General features: G+C 35.5%; 1 protein-coding gene across 1 annotated transcript in view; it reads right to left on the bottom strand.

Annotated features, from left to right (window-relative positions):
* frmd4a (FERM domain containing 4A) overlaps window positions 1-12582 on the bottom strand; it is a 156729-nt gene extending 144147 nt beyond the window's left edge. The window contains exon 1 of the mRNA XM_016243363.1: window positions 12425-12582. Within this exon, the coding sequence (XP_016098849.1) occupies window positions 12425-12469 (45 nt within the window). The 5' untranslated portion in view covers window positions 12470-12582. The remainder of the gene's footprint in view (window positions 1-12424) is intronic.
* Between the last annotated feature and the right edge of the window lie 7851 nt (window positions 12583-20433).

Genomic DNA, 20433 nt, shown 5'->3' with positions numbered 1-20433 from the left:
GGAATTGAATATTTACAATACTTTATTACTAAAAAAATCCCTGTAGAATAATATGTTTGATTCCAATTGATTTCAGTGTACATTTGACAAATGAATTAATGTTTCATATATTCCAAACAGAACACATCATCCAATTCCAGCAACATACAGTACACACACTATATTCATTCCTCTTTCTTTCTTTGTCACATTAACTCACCATCTCCCCTCCTGCACACAAACACAGCAGGACAGGACAAAGCGCCGCATGAGGTGAGAGGTTGAGCTCCGCAGTGCAGGGAGGAAATCTATAAGGTGTATAAATAGAGAGTCACAGGAAACAGCACCCCATTGATCATCTCAATTACAGACAGTGATATTTAATCCACAGTCTCTGCTGCTTCATACACACAGATTAATACTGATCATTGCTCAGAGATCAACGCACACCGGCAGCCACTATTGATCCTGCTGCAATATCATAACCTGTGTCTTACTGTTTAAGCTGCACATCCTGAATGAATTTGCTTGTGGGATATGAGCTGACGACCCAATAGTGAGACTGGCAGTTTTATTACGGGGCGAATTCATTAATTATATTCACACTTTATACATTTTAATAAGGAGGAAGTTTTATTTGGTTCACAGCAGCATGGAGGTCTCGCAGCAGTCTTGTAGCTGTGTGTGTGTGTGTGTGTGTGTGAAGAAGGGGGGTATACTTCCCAATACTGGTATAAATCATCCTCTCTCTCTCTTTCCACTTAGACCTTCTACTACATGATGTCATTCTGCAGAATATCAAGTAATACACACACACACCCACAGGACCAGGACTCTCAGACCACACCGTATGTGCAGTTGCTGGCTTAAGGATATATTTTCACTTGATCTGAACCTTAAAAAATTGCTTGTTTTGTCACACAATTCAAATAATTTAGAGATGCAATCTTCTCTAAAAATCAGGTGTAATGTGTAATGATTCATATTTCAAGGGATAGTTATTATTTACCCATGACTTATTCTGTTTTCCACGGGAAAAAGGTTATTTTGCAGAATCTCCTGGCTTTTCACTTTCACAATGAATGTGAACAGCAACAGAAGGTCAAAAACAAAAAACAAGCAAATAAAGACCAGCACCATAAAAGTGGTCCATATGACTTGCAGTGTTGTTTTATTATCTATTATTGTATTTATTAATATTGTGAATTAGATTTATTTTTATATTTTCAGTTTTTATTTTAAATTCATTTAAATTTGAGTTTTCTTTTTATATTTATATATCGCGTTAGTTAATTTCTATTTCTGTTTTAGTCATTTTAGTACTTCAACTTAAGCTTAAACTAAACTATTTCAGTTAGTTACCAATTACAAAACAAACTTTAGGCCTACATTTTTTACAAGTTTAAATTATTCATCTAATATTTATTTTTTATTTCAGCATTTTTATTAACTGACAGCTATTTTTACTTAACAATAACAACACTAATGATTTGTAGATTTACAAAGACTTTTAAAGCCAAAATAGCTTTGACCAATGAAAAGATAATTAAAAAATTTTTAGCTAAAAATGTGCATACATTAGTATATATCAACATTTAACGGCATCAACATCAAAACTGCGCGACAGGCCATTTTTCAATGTACACAAATGAGATTTGAGAGCAACAGCAATGCACTTGTTTGCATGACTGTAGATTTAGAACATGAATCGCATGAATTTGTGTGAATTATACGTTTATATAATTTATATTTAAATTACATTTAATTAACTTGAATAAAACAAGTTACCTAGATATTACCATATAAAGTCAATTTTTTAGGTTAACAGACAAAACATTTTATCATAACAGAGCAAACCTGCTGCCATCTGACCAACAGGATTGTACATACTACACTGTCCCTCTCCTCTCTTGGTGAAGTACACAGTGATGGATGTCCTGTTGGAGAGGTGTTGTGCTCCACTGACCTCAATATATCAGATATGTGTGAACACACACACATATACACACACACTCACATGCACACAGGGCTGACATCATCGATAAAGCCAAACAACGGAAGGCCAGTGCCATAATAAGCTCTAACGTGATTAAAAGTGAATGTGGCAGAGACATCTGGTGTGTATGTGCGGCTCTGAACTCGCATGTGTGCATCTCAAACCTAATTTTTCAATTCATGTCCCGTATACAGTCAGTTTAATGAGGTTAGTGCGGATTCAAGGGCTGTTCTGTAAGAGTGAGGGAGAGATGATCCATTCCTCTCCATTAGCTCAGTGTGTGAACAGACTGCCTACTGCTAAAATGAAGACGCAGCGCTCTGTGCTGCTTTAATCAAGGGCAGATTACATTTAATGTACTGTGTGTAATGTACAACAGACCTAAAGTACAGGTGACATCATCAGGCAGATAGTAAGTAAAAGCATTAATGTTAAAATGTTATGTATTATATTAAAGGTGGGGTAAGCGATTTCTGGTAGCCAATGTTGACATTTGAAATCACCAAAACAAACACGATTATGAAAAGTGGGCATTACATTTCAAAAAGGGAGATGGATGGTTGGAAGGGAGAGGTTGTAAAATTAGAGGGACTAATGACGTCAGTCAAAAAGCAAATTCATTTTAGGAAGAGGTTAAGAAACTTATTACATTTTGATAAAATATTTCAGTGACAAATATTTTTGTCTAGGTAATTTTAAGCAATGGTGATTTGTTCACAAGAAGATGAGAATCACACATTAAAAAGTAAAAAGCGTATTTTGATTAAGGCTCCACAATACTGGGGGAAAAATAACCTGTCATTTTGTTTCTGAGCAATACTTTATATACTGCCACATGACAAAATACAGGAATTTTCAGCAGATGACTTGAATAGCTCTATTGGGAAAGAATTCATATTTCCAGAATGATTGTGGTGATTAAAAATAAATAAATAAATAATACTTATTTTAAGAATAAATAATATTTTAGGAATTAATGATTTTGGAAACCTTGAAAAAATATCTGTTCACACTCTTTTGAACCTCTTCTAATACGAATAAAGTATTTTCCTCTTGTGTTTTCATAGGCCACATTCCCACTGTTTTTGACCCATTTTAAATGACTATAAAATATTTTTATTGTGATTATTATTCAATAAAAACATTTGTAAAAAATACAATCTTAAATAAAAATACAATTGTTTAAATATTAGTTTTAATAAAAATGTTAAAATATTATTTGTTAAAAATAATTTTATAGTACTGTTAAATTACAATACTAATATTTACGCACTTTTTCATTTTAAAATATTAAACCATCCAGCTTTTATTTTGTCAGATTGTTGGTTAATAAATATATGTGCAGCCTGTTTCAGAGTGAAATGCGGCACTGTGTTCAGTTACACGTGTGCACATCATGGTATGGTGTTTTAGTGTCTCAGAGTGACTTTATTCACAGTTAATGAACCAAGTGACTCTGGGACACTGAAAGACTATTGCCAGGTTTCCATCCAAGGATTTTTTTGCGACAAAATATTTAGCGCTTCAAATTTTTTTACCGATATAGCTGATGGAAATGCCATTTATCGATAAAATGTCTCATGTGTCGACAATCTTTTTCCGTTTAACTTTACAGCATACATTTTATATCGATACTTCAAATGTCGCAAAAATCCCCTTTTTGTCGAGAAAAGGGGCTTTAACGCAAATAAATGTGTTGTCACATGACAGAATTAGCCTATAGGCAGCGTCCGTGTTGCTCACGTTAAAGCACCGTTTCCCTGTAGTTCAAAAGCGCATTAAATCATATTCATATTATTAAATTGACGAGTTACCTCTCAAACATACATATCTTAATTTGATGTTGCTTTAGTACGTTGCAAGTTAAAATGCATTCATTTTGTTCTGAAGATCATGTTTTACGTGGATATTGGAGCGATGAGTACATTTTAAATTAGGCTTAATTTGCTTTGGCTTGTTAGTAGCTTCTTACAGTGGGGCAAAAAAGTATTTAGTCAGCCACCAATTGTGCAATTCTTGTTTTGTTCTGAGTTCTGTTCTACCGTTAAATTGAAAGGATTTGTTCTGAAATTAGGGGAAATAAAATAGCATGTTTTTTTCAATATGTTTGACTGACTGTATTTTATATATAAGAGTAAGACATTATTCAAAACTATTCTAAATATTTCTTTTATTTGTGTACATTCACAATAAAAACAAAACATTGTGCTTTTGTAAAATAAAGGAAACAAAGAGGATGCCACTTTCTCAAGAGCGCATCAGAAAAATGAAACTAAATTCTGCATATATGCAGCTAATTGTTGCAGTTTTTTTCTTTCGTTTTGTTAATTTATTAATTATTTAGAAAAATATATTTAGCATATAGGCCTATTTATTTATTTTATATATAGCTTTATAATGTGTTTCTTCATTCTCAGAAGCGCTGCAGGTGCGTGACTTGACCATGTGAATCCTCACGTTCTGTTGTTTATGCTGCTTTTTGCATGCATAAAATGAATCCCTGGAAAACTAATTTAGGTATTTTAATGGGTCACATCCACATATCAATTCAAATTTCATTTAATTGTAATTTAACAATCTTGTCGGTTAACGGTTAATAATGGCTTAACGACTGTCGGTTGGGCTATAGGAGAAATAAAATAACTGAAATGAACATTCCGATTTCCTAATAAAAGTTCATCAGAAAAATAATACTAATACAACTGCTCCTGTTTATGATTATTGCTTGATGATCAAGTATCTAAAGTCTGTTATAAGTCTATAGCAAAGTAAAAAAAAAACTCATGACACTTAAAATAATTTAATAAAGTTAATAAAATCAATTTTATGTAGGCCTATATAATTTAATAAAATCAAAAATGTCATGAACATCTGCCTCTCTTTTATAAAAACAGCAACACTTTTGCAAGACTTTAGTAAGACCTTGAAGTTCCACCTTTGTTCCACTCTTGCTCTAAATGTGATTATTTCATAGAAATAACTCCAAACAAATCACAATATGCAGTTTTGTCCAAGCATATTTCATTTACTTGCTACTAAGTGTCTCAGTTAGTGACTAGATCTTCCTCAAAGTGCCAATTCTTGCAATTCTTACCTTAAAAACAACTTTGTTTCCAGGTAGACCGGTGCAAAACCTTTGGATAGCCAACCAGTCAGAATCAGAGTTGGTGAGTTCATCCAGCTCTGGGCATTGTTGTGTTCTGTGTACGGGCTGTAGGCGGTCTGTGGGTGTGCTGTCTGAGACTAGCTTTACACCTTCAGAAAATAATAAAGTCAGAACGTCTCCAAAGCAAGGGCGTCCTTTACACTTGCAGAAACTCTTTGAGGAAGTGCAATGTTATAGAGCAGCTGACACACTTTCCCCAGATCTGTGGTTCTTTTAAAAGTGAACCTCTTGCAGAAATGTTTCAGGTGAAGGATGGCGTCTCTCCAGTGCCGCATTAAAATCGACAAGACAGAAAAGAGGTTATTAAATGATAAACACAGGAGATAAAAAAATTGGGAGAACTTGCACAATTGGTGGCTGACTAAATACTTTTTTGCCCCACTGTAACTGCTTCTCTCAGAAGAGTCTCAACAGACAGCACTCAATCCCTTGGTGTCCACTGTCCAAACACCTGAGCAGGTAGAGCATCTGTGTTCACTACTACCCCTAACAAAAATTTACTATGGACACTATAGTTTCTACCAAAACAATTACCACTACGATAGAAAAAGAATATTAATAACATGACATTACGGTTATCATTTATACAAATTATTTATTTTACATTTTTATTCATTTATTTTAGTAGTACATAACTGTAAAAAAAAAAAAAAAAAAAAAAAAAAAAAGGGGCTCAGGGTTTTCAAAAATTTTTTGGGCGACTGCATATTTTTGAAAGATGTAGCAACAGCAGCAGGAGCAGAAATCAATCAATCTATCAATACATCAATCAAACAATCAATCAATGAAATCAATAAATAAATAAATAGAAATGTCTAATACGTTGTTCTTTGACCTTCAAAATTAGCCATTGACTAAATTTGGCACATTTTGATACAGTAATAAATAATTAAACAATGAAATGGCAATTTACTCTATTTTCTAAACACAATATAGATCTTATTGTAGTTATTGTAATTAATCGGTTTAAAATAATTTTTTTTATTTTTTATTTATTTATTTTTGATAAAAAAAAAAATAAAAAAAAAAAAAAAAAAAAAAAAAAAGTGCATCATGGTTTTCAAAATATTATTGAGCAGCACAACCGTTGTCAACATTGGCAATAATAACAAATGTTTATTAAGCAGTAAATCAGCCTATTATAATGATTTCTGAAGGATCATGTGACACTCAAGACTAGAGTACTGATGCTGAAATGTCAGCTTTGCATCACAGGAATAAATTACATTTTAAAATATATAATAAAATTGTCAATATTACTTTAAGGACAGAAGGCTAGAGAAAGGCTAGAGGAAACGAAAGAATGAGAATGAAAAAAAAACAGATTTTTTATTTTTTATTCTGAGCGGTTCTACGTTTGACTATAATCTCCCTTAGCCTTTGTGTATTGTTCTGCAGCGACTGTCAGAGCCAGTACGATAACCCCAATATGCAACGCCGCTAAGAATTACCATGCTCACCATGAAACGTTTGCACCATTACTACTGTAATATGCAAGATTCAGTTTAAACTTTATAATAATTCATAAACAAAATAACACTAGTTAAAATAACTTTTCGCGAAGACATTTCATAGCTATAGACAAAATTAAAGGAACAGTTCACTCAAAAATGAAAATTTTCTGAAACTAACAATAAACAAAATCATCATAACGCCGCTAAGAATTACCATGTTCACCATGAAACGTTTGCAACATTACTACTGTAATATGCAAGATTCAGTTTAAACTTTATAATAATTCATAAACAAAATAACACTAGTTAAAATAACTTTTCGCGAAGACATTTCATAGCTATAGACAAAATTAAAGGAACAGTTCGCTCAAAAATGAAAATTTTCTGAAACTAACAATAAACAAAATCATCAAGGTGTTTTAACTTTAAACTATTACTTCTGGCCAAAATACAAGTCCATAATCCATAATAAAGCTTCCTCCAGTGAAAAAGTCCATCGCATGTTGTCCTCTCACATCAAAATATTACACAGCAACATATTTGTTTAGGACTAGGGCTGTGCAAATAATCGAATGTGATTATCATGCGCATCTTGTCAGTAAAGCCGGTTCTGTGATTAGTAGTAAATCTCCAGCACGTGCTTTCAGATGGAGCGGCATTTACTACACAGAGTCATAGTTCACTGACAAGCTACGCAATATCGCGTTCAAAATCGCAGGCAATTCATTGCCGATTATGAACGCGATTTTGCGTAGCTTGTCAGAGATCTACGAATCTGTGTAGTAAATGCCGCTCCATCTGAAAGCACGTGCTGGAGATTTACTACTATTCACAGAACCGGCTTTACTGACAAGATACGCATGAAAATCGCATTTGATTATTTGCACAGCCCTATTTAGCAAGTGATGTAATGCTAAATTTCTGTTCTGTGGAAGAAACAAGCTCATCTACAATTTGGATGTCCTGAGGGTGAGTACATTTTCAGCAAATTTAAATTTTTGGGTGAACTTTCCTTTTAAGTGTTTTGAGACATTAATATTTTAACTATTTTACCAGCTCTCCAATTACCCTAAATGCCCCTTATCATTTATACAAATTTGCTACCATTTTTAACAATTCAATCATATTTACACTCTGCTATGCTTTTATCAAAAGTGACTCAAAGCACAAGCTACATATTTTATCGGTTCAACCATGCATCAGACTCAAACCCATGACCTTGGAGTTGCTAAAACCATGCACTACTGTTTAAGCTACAGGAGCGCTAGACAAACGACACAAACAGAAATACCAACCAATACCAGAATGCATTTAAAAGCCACCATGTGCAGTCGTAATGAGATTCTGATGGTCACAGAGCTGTACTGCACATCCCAGAGGATCTCAGACAGATAAGGCTATTGATCTAGACACAAATAGTACGGAGCAAGAGATGCGGGTTGATGATGGAGCACAGTGCACACAGATGCCACTTCTGTGCACATGCAGTTCCCATAAGGACCAGAATTTCCCAGAATGAAAGCTTGCATTGCTGAGCTAATACACTGCGCTGGTAATAACATGATATGACAGCAGGATACTGAAACTAATAAAGTATTCATCATAAAAAGAGATATGTGTGATGAGGGATTGTCGCAGACACAAAAGTGTGTTGACAATAAATAAAATATTTTGACAAAGCAGAAGATGTGAGTTTGTTAAGCTAACATCTTCAGTCACAGACAGTTTCTGTAAAAATGATTTAGTTTGATGTTGGCAAAATGGCTAAGGAGGAGCTGATAGGTGGGGTCGTATACAATTATTGCAACCACGGCAGTCGAACAGATGGGTCAGGACAGGAACCACATGCGGTGTGGGGCGGAGGGCGTGTCTCAGACTAGGAATCATCAGACAAGGTGTCATAAAGCGGAACAACTGATTTCCTGAAAATGCTAGTTAATGTTATTCTATTGGACTTAAACTGACTGATTTTCTCACATAGTGCATAACAACTTCCCACAAAAAAAAAAAACGGATAATTTTTGTACTTTTTGGGGGATTTTTTTTTTTCAATCTTGTTATACTTGTGGAGTTACCAGTCAAAAAATGCCTACACAAATTATATAGATAATAGTGCATCTCAGTTTTTGATAAAAAAAAAAGATCCACAAAAATAAGGTGCATATACTCAGCTCAATCAATTCCAAAAAGTAATACAAAAACGGTGCTAATTGAAAGAAAACATGACGACAAAAATATTTAATCCAAGATTTGGTGATAATGTAGCATAATAAGAGATTTACAAGCAATATTTAAAAGGCTGTTCATTTTTGACTAGGAATTAGATAGAGAATTTTCAGCACAGCACAAGAGATATTCAATCCCATGATGTATGCAAATTATAAACGACTAACAAAAAAATCCAGTTTACTCTGATCATGTGCAACGTCCCACCAGATCTACTGAGAAAAATGGCTAAAGATGTTCAGTTTTACTTTTTTATTTATTTATGAATACTACAGTATGACTCTAGTCCCCTGATACATGCAAATCGTAAACAGCAAAAAAAAGAGCCAGTTTTCTGCTCATACTGTGCGCATAATTTTCAGCATCCCCCCAGATCGGCCGATAACTTTGATCATATTTTACCGTCTAGGTTTTTGTGCTTCAAAGGAACACGCTGTGTGTTGTGATGTCACCGTGACATTGAACCTTGTCTGAGCATCTCGGAGAAATGCAGGAGATGAATGAAAATATGAAGTGCTCGCTGCCTTTATTGGAAGACTAATGAGAGCGAGAGGAACGAGGGCCCTTCATCAGCCAGGCTGGCAGCCATTTACCCACAGATGTCCCCCTCAGAGAGAGAGAGAGAGAGAGAATGAGAATGACACAGCCACAGTGTTTCCCATGGATTTCTGCTTGTGTTTTATTATGATTTGTTGCTTCTTACAAATGTCAAGCGTCTTAATTAACGTCCTGACTGAAATATTAATGCTCGCTTCAGATACATCATTAATATTCATCCAAAGGCAGCCCAAATTCATGTTAACATTTCATGTGTTACCACAGATTTAACACGATAAAGTGTGTACTTGAGTGTGCACATTGGTGTTATAAAAACATACAGCCGCTGAGGCTGTTTAATGAACACAATATACAAAGGAAATGCAATCATCACTGCCTAAAAACAAGAGAAGATGAAGTGCCCTTAGGAATACTCAACATGTTCAGCTGTCTATATTTGGAATGGGATTTATATGTGAACGCATGTGTGAATGTGCATGTGTGAATCATTTGACCGTCCTGGCAACATTTCTGAATGATAATAAACAGAGAGAAAGAGAACTTGACAAGCACAAGGAGAACTGAAGATATGCATTTATACTGTTTATCATCCTGTTTATCTCTCTATAGAAAGATGGATCGATAGAATGACAGACAGACAGAATGATAGACAGAATGATAAAACAACAGACAGACAGAGATAGATAGATAGATGATTGATAGATAGATGATTGATAGAACGATAGAACAATAGATCGATAGAACAATAGATAGATAGATATATGATAGATAGAACGATAAATAGAACGATAGATAGATAAGACAGATAGAATGATAGAAAGATAAGACAGATAGAATGATAGAACAATAGATAGATAGATAGAACGATAGATAGATAAGACAGATAGAACGATAGAAAGATAAGACAGATAGAACGATAGAACAATAGATAGATAGGTAGAATGATAGATAGATAGATAGATAATTATTATTACATTTTTATTTAACATGGACATCACACTTACATTGGACAAACCATATGCACTTGCTTAAGTGTTTTAGCACACATGCTAATTTTCAATACCAGTCCACGGGAGGCTTTTCAGATAGCCAAAGAAAAAAAATTTTTAATTAATAAAATAAAACCAATAACAGTGTTAACAATAAAAGTAATAATAACGATACTAATAAAGAAAAAGGGAAAAAAATACCATAAAATTACAAAAAAAAAAAAAAAAAGAAGGAACAATACATTCAAAATGATTTACATACATAAGCTATAAAGCAAAGACAACATAATCAGACAATATCGCAATAATAATTTGGTATGAAGAACTATTCATGTGAGCACTGTTGTTTGGTTTTTAACCATTGTTTAAGTCCTCTGTTAAAAGCATTACCATTGGTCTCTAGTTTTAAATTAGTAGGTAAAGCATTCCAGAGTTTTGGCCCCTTTGCCGAGAAAGCAGACTGGCCAAAAGAGGTCTTATACTTTGGAACAAGACAGTCACCACTAATAGTGGCTTGTGTGTTTGCCCTATGAGAGTTCTGACGCCTACTGACCAATTCAGAAAACAGTGGTGAAACATGATTCTTAGATAGATAGAACGAAAGATAGAATGAAAGATAGAACGATAGAAAGATAAGACAGATAGAACGATAGATAGATAGAACGATAGATAGAACAATAGATAGATAGAAAGATAGAAAGATAGAACGATAGAACGATAGAACGATGGATGGATGGATGGATGGATGGATGGATGGATGGATGGATGGATGGATGGATGGATGGATGGATGGATGGATGGATGGATGGATGGATGGATGGATGGATGGATGGATGGATGGATGGATGGATGGATGGATGGATGGATGGATGGATGGATGGATGGATGGATGGATGGATGGATGGATGGATGATAGATACAGTATAAAAGTGAATATTTATTGAATTTATTGGATCATTTACTTTATTAGCAGTGACTGATATGGTATGGATATATCATTGAATTTTTCCAACTGAAACCGAAAACTTAAATTAAAAAAAAAAAAAAATAGTACACTTGTACCTGTATATATTATCTCCTTTTTACTGTACATTTTTAAAACAGTACAAATGTATTCTTCTCATATCAGTAACAGCCAAAATTCCTATACCACTGCATCCCCAGACAGATCTTCCAAAGCAATTGCGGATTTGGATTTGATTCCAAGGTATTCTGAACGCAAGTGTCAAAGGTGGTAGAAGGGAATAAAAGAAAATGAGAAATAGAAGATGAAAGCTTATTTGCAGAGCACTTTGCTCTGTCTCTCTCTCTCCCTGTCTGTCTCACCGCCTTCCCCTCAACATGTCAGAAAGAGCCGTGGCCTATCACCATGGAGACAGACAGCTGTTACAGGTAGGGCAGAGGGGTGGGGCAGTGACATGCTTTCTCCTTGTCTTTCCAGAGGTGATCTTACACTACACCGCCTCCCTCTTTCAGCTTCACAACCTCTCTCTACACCTCTCAAAAGCACAATACACCAACTAAATCACACTGAAACAGGTGCACACAATCAATAATCATCATCCACCAGATATCACACAATTCACAGATTGAATCCACCTTATTCAGCTAAACGGCGTGAGTGCGCACGCATACAAAGTCAGCGAAACAAAAATCAGCACTATTAAAAACAAGCCCATCGGGCAGTAATGAAACCCCAGTGTTCAAAATGCACACTCTCTGCAAATGTGTGTCCACCGAACTCTGGCAGTCTCTCAAAACTGAGGCAGTAGTACTAGAGATGACACACGGGTGCTGATGTCAGGATACCTGTCAGGGGTTTTTCTCTGCAATGTTAGTGTGCTGTGCTGCAATTCGGTCAGCGTTTGGTGGCGGTGCTGCGGAGTGCATGTGCTTCGGCTTTTGTGTGTGTGTGTGTGTGTGTGTGTACAGTAAAAAGAAAAATTGAGCTGCAGTCAAATCCATCAAGTCAGATGTGACAGATAGTTCATAACTCAATCCCGAGGGTGTTTTTAAGTGGGTGTGTGTGTGTGTTCAGAGTTGGCTTTGTACTCACCATAAGCAGGCAGACGGCAGATTCGGGCATCAGTTGCACAGCCATGATGTCTTTACCACAAACAAATGTTTAGGTAACGTTCAAGTAGTGTGCTGAAACCTTAAAGGTAACAATTGCGCTCTACAACACCTCCAAAATTGTCCAGGTAACGTTCAGTTAACACTTAAGTAACGTATCATCTACTCTTTCACAGGACACTGTACGAGTTTCCAGCTCCCGTACTCACTCCCCTTCCGTTAAGAAATCCCAAAGCACTGTTCAAGCTCCGTCCTTGATCCAAATGAAATGTCTCTTCTTTGATCTCCAACAGCCTGTTAGACTCCCTCCTCCCTGAGGACGGAGAGCTGGGACGGACACACACATGCACGCACTCGCACACACATACGGTCCGAGAGGAGGCAGAGACTGCCGTTTCAAATGGCCAAGCAGCACTGCAGACACACACGTGCTCTCACGTTCACAAATCCGACTGAAACAACCAAACACGATGCTAGGAGAGAGAGCGAGAGAGAGAGAGAGAGAGAGAGAGAGAGAGCGAGAGAGAGAGAGAGAGAATGCATGCACACCCATCAAGGAACACAGTAATCATATCAAGTACCACAAGGCCACTTAGGATAGGAGCAAACACACAGACACACACTTTACTCTAAATGAATTGATTTGCATGTGCCAATAGACAGCTACTAGCATCACTTTGCCTAAATGAAAAGAGAAAATGAATAATGCAGTATTACTACTATTTTTCATACTTAATGTAAAGGATTTGAACAAACCCTTAACCATACATATTTAAAATCAGTGTGTAATCATATTATTTGTTCTTCAGACATGAGTTACCTCAAATCGTGGTGTAGTACTTTTCTAAGCGATCAGACTTGATTGGAAACTCATAAACCCCCTACAGTTTCTTCACAAACCCAGTTTTGGAAACCTTGGCATAAGGGGTGCACGATTATGACAAAAATCATAATTATCGATTATTCCCTTGACACTGTAATTGCGATTATTAATTACGATGATCACAATTTACATTGAATGATGTTTCTACCACTGTTAGATGCAACTGCATGCCACATTTTTATATGAAAATAAACAAGCTGAAAACACTCTTAAACTGAAAAACTTTTAGTGATTTTCTATAGTATTAAGCCTCAAATGTCAACTATAAATCGGATTGGTTTCTTCTTTAAATTATAAAAAAGTACAAATATGAATGGTATTATAATGTTATACTAAAACTAAAATTTAAATAATGGGAAAAACCCTTAAGATAGCATGTAGAAAGTAACAAATGCATCTTAAGCACGCAGAATAACATAAGTGGACTTTAAACGATTAATTGCAGCTTTGAATGATTATGTAATTGTGGCATTCATAATTGTAATCGCGATTAGAAATTCGATTAATTGTGCAGCCCTACTTGGCATAATATAATGTTTAATGCACTTCATGTTGTTGATAACAACAAATGGAATATATTTTCTTACTCTTTGTATTTTTATATCAATATGGTACAAGATTATCCTATTTAAATCAATGTGAAAAACGAGATACTTCAAAAGTAATCTAAAAGTAGTCTGATTATATTACCTAAAATGTGTAATGTAATGGATAACATTACTAAACACAATTTTGGTCATGTAATTTGGAATCAGTAAAAGATTTCAACACCCACAACACCTTAGCAAATGCACAGCAACATGCTTTAAAAACCATCAGTACACCTAAGTAAATGAATAGCAACACCCTGGTAACCACTCTCTATAACCACTCACAAAACACTATAGCACCATGGCAATAACTTTTACACAGGAAAGAATAACTCATGTATTCTTCTTTAATTAGCAATTACCCAAAAACACCTAGTATCTGCATCTGATAATTTCATATAAAACGAATAAGCAAAATTAAAAATCGTAATAAACCAAAATATTGTGTACATTTTACTGTTGTGATGCCTTAATCCACTTATTTAATATGAATACATTTCTGTTTTCATTGTTTTATATTTACTTTGACAAAACAGTATAGAATATATATATAATTTGATTTTATTGACGTCTATCTATCTTTGCAACCACCACTCACGTTCTCTTTAGAAAACATAAAGATCTGTGCTTTTGCAAAGAATGAATGAATGTGTAAGGGATTAAAAAAGAAAAAAGAAAGAGAAAGCAATAGTGAGAGGAGCCTCAGGGGACCTAACATACTTTCCCCAAACATATGATTAGATACAGCGACTCTCCCTCTCTTTTTCTCACATACACACAATCCACAAGGTGAGAAGGCTGCACTATCCTTTTTTTTAGATTCTACTTCTCCTTAAAAGATCTCGTCCCATGTGACACAACCTCAGTAAGTAAAAAAAGCACTATCCCTTTGAAAAGATTTGCTTTCTGTAGTTTTACTGAAGCTCACACACCTGGGTCTCTCTCTCTCTCGTTCTCCATGCACACACACACTGTTTCTCCTTGGCTGGTTCTTCCATCCCCACACAGGACTAATTAGCCCTTCAGAGCAGCAGTGCACTAACAAAGATAAATGAAGTCACACTCGCGGTCTGACTGACTGACTCGAGACAGTGTGTTGGGGGGGGCTGGCTTTGGGGTCTGTGTTTCCATGACAGAATCAAAACATTATTCCTTTTGCTTTAGCTCTGCCAATCAAAAATTGTCAGTCCAAACAATACGTGCTGAGGTTTAATTCATGAATGTGGTAAAGACACGATTTAATTTTTATCTGCTTCAGTTAATAGGAACAGATTGTGAAGAATAAAATTTGCTTTGATCTTTTGAAATAAAACCACTCAATGCATAACCTAGTACCAGTCTAGTCCAAAAACAAAATTTAAACTATATTCCAAGATATTTATGTCTCCCCACTTTTAGAAATTTCTAAGCACATCCTTCTATTTTGTGCAGTAAGCAATATATTATAGGACCTTTGTTTTGTGCAGTCCATGCTGTATTGTCTATATAAAATCATATTTAAAAAAGATAAATGTACACTACCATTGAAGTTTGGGGTCAGTAAGATGTTTGAAAATTTGTAAAAAGCCGCTCACCAAGTCTGCATTTGATTACAAATACAGTAAGAGCAGTAATATTATAAAATAATATCACAATTTAAAATAACAGTTTCTATTTAAATATATTTGAATATGTAATTTATTCCTGTGATAATAAAGCTGATGAAGCATCATTACTCTAGTCTTCAGTGTCGCATGATCCTTCAGAAATCATTCTTATATGCTGAATTGCTGCTCATATTATTATGAATGTTGAAACCAGTTGTGCCGTTTAATTTTTGTGGAAACCATGATACATTTTTTGTCAAGATTCTGTGTTGAATAAATACAAAAATTCTAACTAGAAATCTTTTGTAGCATTATTAACATCTTTACTGTCACTTTTGATTAATTTCATGCATCCTCGCCAAATAAAAGTATTCATTTCTTTAAAAAAGATCTCACTGACCCCAAAATTTTGAATGGTAGTGTACATTCATCTCCTTTTAATAAATATGGCATGTTTAAAAATCATCATGAGCTAAACGGGCCACTTACTGGGGTAGTTCTGGTAAGAGCTATCTTGTTGAAGACCTCTGGGAATGTTCTGTCCTTTCACCTCCATCTCTCCTCACAGTGGGGGTTTTAAATGTCAGAAGAAGAAAAGATCTAAAATCGCAACCGGAAGAGGGCAATGGCCAATCTTGATACGCTTGAAGTCAAATCCTGTTGCAGTTTTAAACTGTCTGGAAAATAAACAAGATGTGTCACATACATGAGTGGAAAAGGTCTCATTTACATAAACGATTCAGCTCCTATAAATGAGTTTTGGCATCTGATATCACCGTTTAGACTATACAAGCTAGTCACCAAAGACACCTCAGACTGTGCTATTACTTTTTACAAATTATTTTAAGTGAATGAATAAATAATACAGCACAATGCACATCAGCTGTTGGTAAAATAATTTGCATATGTAAAAATATTCTGTGACACATAGGACTTGCTCTACAACAAATCTCACCACAAAGCCAAGAAATGACTTAAATTCAACTATATACTTAAATTAAATTAAATCAAGTGAAACCTGCTGAGAATATAAAGTATCTCTTAGGATCTGTGAAGACTACAAGTGGGAGGAAAATCAATACTGTCTAGTACTGCAATAAGATTTTATCACAATACCGAATCAATACACAGACGCCAGGTATTGATTTTAATTATTACTTTTGTTTTGCAATTTTTTATTTTTTTGTGTCATTAACATAATGCAAAGCAGTTAGATATGCCAATTAGATAAGTGAATTGTCTCATACGTTGCCAAATGTGTCATACTCCAGTCAAAAATAAAAAGATTAATTAACGGAAATGCATTGCAATATATATAACGTACAGTATTCTGCAATAGAATACATTCTATTCATCATAATGTTCTCACAAGCTATTGAGTGTCAGCTGTGAGAAAAGAGCATTTAGAGGTCTATCATGCAGCCATTTGTAGCCAGATCTGTATTGATCTTGTCATTGGACAAATAAATCATTCACACCTGGCCACATTACACCACAGGCTGATACAGGATTTGCATGCTTGAATTGTTATATGTGTTACTTATTGAGGTATGCATAATAATCTGGAGACTAATCCATCATCAACTGATTTACATTTATGCATTTAGCAGACGCTTTTATCCAAAGCGACTTACAGTGCATTCAGGCTGCAAAGGCAATGCTCTACCACTGAGCCAACAGGAACACCAAATGATGAATTAATTATTAATGCGTCACCACCTAAGAAACAGCTCAATACTTATTTTTTCTGGTTTTCCAGACACAAACTGTGAGGAGGTTGGGCATGCTTATGTAAAATGTTTCATGCTTTTACATTCTCCGTTCCTTGAAAAAAAAAGTCCTGAAATCACTTTTAACACAGAGCGCCAGAGGAGAGAAAGAACCCTGTGCTAGAGTGATTTGCTTCCTGTGCCCTATTGATTTAATAAAGCATGCAGCGCTCAAAGAATTCAATAATAATATCACACAATAAAGTTGAATTGCATCTCAAAGTGCTTGTATTTTGAGTGGCTGCTGAAGGACATGCTTTTCAAAACTCTATCTGTGCAAAGCAAAGTGCAGAATGTTCTTGCATTCAATAAAGCTCATCTTAAACAGCAAATACTGCATGACCTTATCCTCAAAATACAGGATTTTTTATAATGATCAACTACAGTATTTAATCTCAAATCAGACTGGTTGTCTTTTAATACAAGAATTGATAGTCTTTCAGTACAGATAGGCAGAGTTCAGACACAAACCCACCAGGAAATGAAAAAAAGCATGCTTTGAGAGTGCATTTTTGTTACAATTTTGTTGCATTTTGCTAGCAAAACCTATTGGGATTTGATCTTGATTATTATTCTCTGGACTAGAGGACAGACAGACTGGAAACAATGTTTAAAAACAAATCCACAGTGCCCTCTGCTGGAGTTGGATAAATCAAATCTCACAAAACTGCAGCCATGGTTGCCAACTCTTACACATTTGGCGTGAGACACTCTTTTAGGCTCTGCTTCACCACTCTGCCCAAGTGCCCATGTAAATCTCACGCCAAAGTGGCAACCCTGCTTGCGATATGAAACAAAGCGTCAGCTTTCAAATGTTGTAAGCTTTAATACTCAATTCAAACAATAAATACCGTTTAGGAGCACTTCACGTGGCGTCAATCGTAAAATGTAGCTCTTCAGTTAAAAGCCAGAGCCACTGAAAAACAGAGTTACGACAAGCTTTGATCACGCCGCGTGGTCACATGGTTCACGGAGCTCTCCAAACAAACCAGCAATACATTTGAATGGGTTTAAGTTGGATAGATGACAGCTTCACTAAACTGGTATTTGCAGCATTTTTTGTAAACATTACAGCATATTATGCATTGATTATTACGTAGATGACATTTACAGTTGTATTATTTAAGGTTAAAACAGAGAAAAGCATTTTAAATTCCAATGCAAAGAGGCAAATTAGAAGTCATTTTGTGGTAGGGAAAAAATAAATTTTCATTTGTACCTGTATGGCTCTTTACTAAATATACATGTATCTAGAATATTGCAGGTCATACCTGCTTTCTTATTTTTAAGTTTTTCATTTGAATCACTATTTAAACATGATTAAACACTAAATTTTTATACATTTTATATAAGTTAATAACTTACATCCTTTATTTTTAATGATATTGTAAGTATGCACAATGCATGCAAGCAAATACTGAACTTAACCCAAGTTCAAAATGGTGCCAAAAGTCATTCAACAAAAGATTTTTATCCCCTCATGTATACAGTATGAAATGATATTGAGTTGGATGTACTATGACAAAATACAGTACTGTAATTTCCAGAATTCCATTCTTTCTGTTCCAATCCTTAAAGAGCACTGAAGAAATAAGCTACAAAACGACTTACACAACCTTCTAACATCACACAGATAAATGCATTAGCACGACTATCGACATTCACAATGATGCTCATTTGAATAGCTCTAATAACCAAATGTTGGTTTGCAAAATGCAGTTAAGCCCTAGTTTGATAGATAGCAACCGCAGCAAAATCATCTCTAAACTACTTGTTCACGTGACACAACACTTAGATAACCCACTGTACTGAAAGATGACCATATCACGTACAATATTATTAGACTTCAAAACCTATACCACCTATACAAATATAAATAAATAACACGGTACCTGAGGTGTTTTCGTGAACTGAAGAATGTTTTACCTGAGGTAGCCTACCTCATGATTCATTCTCAAGTTGCACCTGCAGGTGTCGAACATAATAAAGTCGTCTTTATCAAATCGAAAAGTGTTTTAAAGGTTTTGTTTCAATGGATTGTAGGTAATTATCTACTCAATTCAGCACTATTTTTGTTTCTTGTGCTTCCAACTAAATAGTTCTGCGTCTATCGCGTTAATTTCGCGGAGTGAAAATTGCTCCAAACAACACGACTTCGTGAGGCGTCCGATTCTGAATCGTTTGATTCATAGCCAGAAGCGTGAACCGATTCAAACCCTTTCATTAAAGGGGTCATATGATGCTGCTAAAAATAACATTATTTTGTGTATTTGGTGTAATGAAATGTGTTTATGCGGTTTAAAGTTTAAAAAACACATTATTTTCCACATACTGTACATTATTGTTTCTCCTCTGTGTCCCGCCTTTTTGAAACGCATCGATTTTTACAAAGCTCATCGGTCTGAAAAGCCAGGTGTGCTGTGATCGGCCAGCTATCCAGTGCGTTGTGATTGGCCGAATACCTCAAGCGTGTGTCGGAAATGTTACGCCCCTCACCATACTGTTGATGCAGTGTCCGGCCGAGCGATGAGACAAAATCAATAAAACCCATTATAAACTAGGCATTTGTTGCATCCAGTGGGGACATAATTACTGATTATAATGACTTATACTGTCTTTTTATGCGTTGCGTTTGCATCGCGCCGCGTAAACATAAAACCCTGTCTGCATTTGTGATTGGAGAAATGAGAAACAACAAGTGCTACTCTACTGCCCAAAACTCACGTTTGAATCATCAGTGGCAAATTCTTTAAATGAAAACGTACTTACAGAATGTGAGTCAGAACTGCCGGCATTGTAGTCAACTCTCCCAGGATCAGTAAACAGTCTTCCATAAAATGTGCTGCACACATCTGGATATTTGGGTTGAAGTGTTCTGGAACAGTGTAGTAAATACAACTTAACCACTGATTTGTAGTCGTTTCCTCTTTTGGAAGACCAAACAAAGTAGTTTCGCTTTCACAACGAAAAGCACAGCGGCCTAGCGTGAGCGAAAGCCGCGGCTTAGCGTGAGCTGAGGCCGAGATAGAGTGTGCAAAGGCGGCGGGGTCAAGAACGGCACGCCCGGTGGATTCGACAAAGGAGCGGCAACCACATGTGATGACCCCGGGCTTCGTCCACGGTGAAAGCCGATCCGGCGATCCACAGCACTAAGTTGATGTATT

This window comes from Sinocyclocheilus grahami, unplaced genomic scaffold (genome assembly GCF_001515645.1).
Source record: "Sinocyclocheilus grahami isolate Dianchi unplaced genomic scaffold, SAMN03320097.WGS_v1.1 scaffold22.1, whole genome shotgun sequence".
NCBI classification, from domain to species: Eukaryota; Metazoa; Chordata; class Actinopteri; order Cypriniformes; family Cyprinidae; genus Sinocyclocheilus; species Sinocyclocheilus grahami.
This window is presented reverse-complemented; position numbering and strand designations above follow the sequence as displayed.